General features: G+C 35.9%; 1 protein-coding gene across 3 annotated transcripts; it reads right to left on the bottom strand.

The window, feature by feature from the left end:
* Nucleotides 1–625: 625 nt before the first annotated feature.
* On the bottom strand, nt 626–3,832 carry LOC120145271 (protein NRT1/ PTR FAMILY 7.3-like). 3 transcript variants are annotated; one of them, XM_039159153.1, is made up of 5 exons: nt 3,706–3,832; nt 3,436–3,556; nt 2,276–2,493; nt 1,632–2,194; nt 626–1,541 (listed from the first exon to the last, which is right to left on the bottom strand). In XM_039159153.1, the coding sequence occupies exons 1-5, from the start codon at nt 3,730–3,732 to the stop codon at nt 671–673; spliced, it is 1,800 nt and encodes a 599-aa protein (XP_039015084.1). In that variant the 5' UTR covers nt 3,733–3,832; the 3' UTR covers nt 626–670. The 3 variants fall into 3 exon arrangements, with proteins under 3 accessions (XP_039015084.1, XP_039015091.1, XP_039015097.1); XM_039159160.1 differs by having other exon boundaries at nt 3,436–3,553; XM_039159166.1 differs by lacking the exon at nt 3,706–3,832 and adding an exon at nt 3,634–3,660 and having other exon boundaries at nt 3,436–3,553.
* Between the last annotated feature and the right edge of the window lie 662 nt (nt 3,833–4,494).

Raw genomic sequence — 4,494 nt, 5'->3', positions numbered from 1 at the left:
CTTTGATTTGTAATGTTTGGGCTACAAAATAATAAAAATAAACATTAGTATTTTTTTTAATTAAAACGTATTTATATATTTATATGATTATAAATTAATATAGTAATAGTCATCCCTTATTTATTTATTTATTTAATAGCTCAATGTGATTAATAATTAATCTAATTTAATTAAAAAATCTAATATATTGGTTTAATATTAATATTAAGTAAATGATAATTTTAGAAACTTAGAAATAAAAACTCGGATCAAAGTTGAGACAAAGATGAATGTAGACAACAAGCTCTTCTAAAACTCAATATATTTAAATCATCACAAGATGGCTTCTATAAGTCTTAATTTTGATGTCAATTATATATATATATATAAATGTTTGAAATCAACTTCTTTATCATTTCTCAAACCTTTTTATGCTTTTTGATACTTCAAGTATGACTTTCCTAACGGAATAAAAATTAAAAAGAAAAAACATAAATAGAATTTTGAGCACTGTTGGGCTAAAAAATAGGTTGGGCCTAAAGTTTTAATATTGATTGGGGATTTACTTCCCTAAAGAATAGGAACTTTAAACAATAGTATTTGACATGTGTGTAAACACAATAAAGCCTTGCCGAAGCCCATAAAATTCATTCAACATTTTTAAAATTTATTTATAAATAGATGTACATTTTCACACTTTAAATCTACCTTTCTCATCATTTTCTTCTGGTTTTCCTTCGAGCTTGATACACTTGTACCATCGGGCACATGCTATATACACAACCAAATCAATTGTAGTTAGACCAGCTAATAGAAAGTAAAATCTATCCAAGTGACCCTTATTTAGATTGCCTGGTATCCATCCTGGCATATGATCTTCAGTTGAAATCTTCATCACCATCGTCACCAGCAAGCTACTAACGTAGTTCCCCAACGATATCGACGTCATGCAAAGAGCACTGCCGAAGCTTTTCAATCCATCAGGTGTTTGTGCATTGAAGAACTCGAGCTGACCGACGTACATAAAAACCTCGGATGCTCCAATGAATGCATATTGAGGAACTTGCCAAAAGATACTTAAGGAGCTTGACCCTTCACAGTGGATGCAATCTTTGTTGGCATGCTTTAATCTATAGCATTCCACAATCCCAGCAGAAACCATTGCCAATACAGCTATAACGAGGCCGATTCCCATTCTCTGAAGCTCGGTGAGTCCCCTCAAATCCTTTTTCCTCAGGCGGCCCACCAACGGGTCGAGAACTCGTCGGTAAAGAAATATGAACAATGCGACACTGAGAATGTCGAAGCTGGACATACTCGCGGGAGGAATCCGGAGATTCAAGACGGTAACTTTCATCGCTTCACCTTGCTCGACGAAGAGAGATGCCATTTGTGTGAAGACAACGGAGTAAATAATGGTGCATAGCCAAATTGGAAGTAATCTTAGTATGCATTTAACTTCTTCAACTTGTGTGACGGGACAAAGACGCCACGGGTTGTAAATTCCCCTCTTTTGATCATCAACATCTCTTGTGCTTACGTATGCTGCTCTGTCCAAGAACCTGTACAAGATCAGTTAATAAATTAGCATTATGTTACTCGTATTTCGATTAGCTATATAATGTTACAACTAGGCATGGTTCGACATTTACTTGAATTCATTGGTGTAGAGAATCTTCCGGTTTCCGTTGACAGACGAATCATTCGCATCGACACCAAAGAAGCTATCTGCATCAGATGGCATATCAACGCTGCATTTCTTGGTTGCAGCTACTAGTACTTGACTGAACCTGCAGATAGGGTTTCCACTTGGTCTGAAGTGCCTGTACCTGGTGGTTCCAACAAGGAACAAAACAAGTGCTGCCAAAGCAGAGGCGGCAGACACCCAGAATCCAAGTGCCCACATCCCTTCATCTTCAAAATACCCCAAAATGGTATTGGAGAAAAGTGATCCGAGGTTCAAAGCAAGGTAAAAGTAGCTAAAAAATGAAACCTTAGATTGTCCTTCCTTGGGGTCATCTTCATCAAACTGATCAGCCCCAAATGTAGCAATGTTAGGCTGGTACCCTCCATTCCCTAGTGCAACCAGGTAGATAGAGAGGTAGAATAACGCAATCTCCAAGCCTGAATGTGACCCGCATGGCATTTCTTGATTCCCACAGCCTCTTGGTCTGATTAAGAAAATGTATGATGATAGAGACAGTGACACCAAACCCTGGTGGTTGGAAGATCATTATCAGGGATTATGCAATTTCACAAATGGTTTCTAATTTCGGAATCAGATGAGTTAACTTACAATAACAAAGATGACTTGGAAGATGGCACAAGTTTTGTATCTCCCCCAGTAGGAATCACTGAGGAAAGCACCAACAAGGGAGAAGATGTAGACGGTGCCGGTCCATTTGCTGACATTGTTAGCAGCAGCAGCATTGTTTTGCCCCAACACTCTCGTCAGGAAAAGCACCAAATTCACCCCCACACCGAAGAATGCTAGGGTTGCTAGCCCTTGGTTCACTGGTTCACCATTCACCAAAGAAAAAAAAAATCAATAACACAACGAAGAAGACCAAAGAGGCAGCATGGGATTTTTGTTTGTAAGGTAATTAGGGGGACCGTGGAAAGAACAGCATGGGATGATTGCTTGCCAGGAATGTCTTTTCCCTTGATAGAATGTCTCAATTATTGTCGTTTAGTTTAGCAGTAGCACTGGCAAAACAATCAACAGGCTGTTGCTTCCAAACTCTATTAGAGCTTCGAACACATGCAAAATCTTACACGTTTCTTCATTTATATATATATATTAGGAAAATGATATCGATGTTTATTGTCGTCATGTTTATAAAACAAATCAACATTACTTATACTGAAATCATTCTTTTTAAACCTCACAATAATCCTTTTTTTCCTCCCATTTTCTGTTATCTGTAAGCCCTACTTTTCCCCTTTGATAGCTTATTATATATTCTAAGCTATACATATCCATATTTTCCGCAACGATAACTCTCTAAAAGCATCTCATCATACCACTTTTATATAATTAAATGGTGACTTCTAATATATTAGCGGACAATGTTTATATGATCCACGGATTGATGGTAAATAGAAGTACATACGGTTCTGAACCAGGGATTTAATTACGGCTATGTTACATTTATTGTAATTGCGAATATAATGGATACTATTACGATCAGTATAAGTATCACCATCGTGCAATAATGATTTAAATTTTTGATCTGGACGCATCCATCCAAGTTATGAGATCAGAAGCAGTTCTATATGATCTTTGGAAAGCGACACTCAGCTTTTTAATCTCAACTATATATTTTCACTCCTCTTTCACTCATCCAATGGTTTTAAATTTGTGTAAAATTCTAAGAGTTTTACATTGTGTAACAGGATTTTATCCTATATGTATGTATATATAATGGGGGAAAGGGCAAATTTTGCTGAGCTTACAGAGAATGATAGTTCCAGCAGTCCATTGTCCGGATTTTGCTTTGATTGCAGGGTGGCCATGCCAATCCATAGTTCCATCTTGAGTGCATGCTTCTTCTTCTTCCTCTTTCAGCTCCACCTGCTGTGTGTATATATATATATATATGCAACATAATAAATATCATAGAGAAAACATGAACTGTAATGCTATTAACTAACATTGCATGAATGCATCCACCGTGTTTTTGCATCCAAATATGAAGAAGATGGAAAAAGGAGAACTTGACTGACCTCCTTGAAAACCTCTGTGCAAGCCATTGATGTTTCTTGACAAAAAAAAGTGAGAAATTTATATGTAGAAGATGAAAGGAAAGGGAAGGTAATTAATGTTGTGAGGAAGAAAAGAAGATGATGATCACTAAGGGGGAGAGTTTGGGAGAGCAAGGAGGAGAGGATGGTGAATAAATAGAGGTGGGGATGGTGATATCAACGGTGGAGATTTTGTATGGGGAAAAGAGGGGGATTGTCCACATGGACAAATCATCAAAGAGAAAATATTACAAGATATGCATAATGTTTTGATTGAGAGAAAATGATGGTTTTGGGGGGTAGGGGATGTTTTTTAACGTATTATTAATTCTCCAGTAGTTTGGATTGATGAGGAATTTGGGATCCCTCTTCAACTTTCATTAACCGTCACTTATTTGGGTTTATTTTATTTTCACATTTAACACAATTCTTTTATATTTGTACCAATAATTAGTCGGCCTATTGGGATGAGTCACTAGATTTTTTAAATAATGTTAGGAGGTTTGAACCATGACGTTTGTGAATGGAGCAAATATGATTAAGAGAGTTGCCTTCATACTATGCCTATTTAAAACTCGATCTAAATTAGTAAATCAATAGATCATATATCAATAATTAATTCAAATGAATAAGAACCACCCTTCCCAAATGGGTGTTGACACTTCACAATATATTTTCTAAAATATATTATTTTAAAAATAATATTGTTTTTAAACTTCATTAAGTTTTAAAGTTAAAATCTGAAAAAGATAATAATCATTTTTTAATTAC

This window comes from Hibiscus syriacus, unplaced genomic scaffold, assembly GCF_006381635.1.
Source record: "Hibiscus syriacus cultivar Baekdansim isolate YM2019G1 unplaced genomic scaffold, ASM638163v2 tig00002338_pilon, whole genome shotgun sequence".
NCBI lineage: Eukaryota > Viridiplantae > Streptophyta > Magnoliopsida > Malvales > Malvaceae > Hibiscus > Hibiscus syriacus.
This window is presented reverse-complemented; position numbering and strand designations above follow the sequence as displayed.

What these genes read in the sequence shown, in the direction of transcription:
- LOC120145271 (XM_039159153.1), bottom strand. Translation starts at nt 3,732, where the DNA reads ATGGCTTGCACAGAGGTTTTCAAGGAG. An exon ending in TGCTGGAACTATCATTCTCT is followed by an intron (nt 2,494 to 3,435) that starts GTAAGCTCAGCA and finishes ATGGTGAACCAG; the next exon opens with TGAACCAAGGGCTAGCAACC. An exon ending in CTCTACACCAATGAATTCAA is followed by an intron (nt 1,542 to 1,631) that starts GTAAATGTCGAA and finishes GATCTTGTACAG; the next exon opens with GTTCTTGGACAGAGCAGCAT.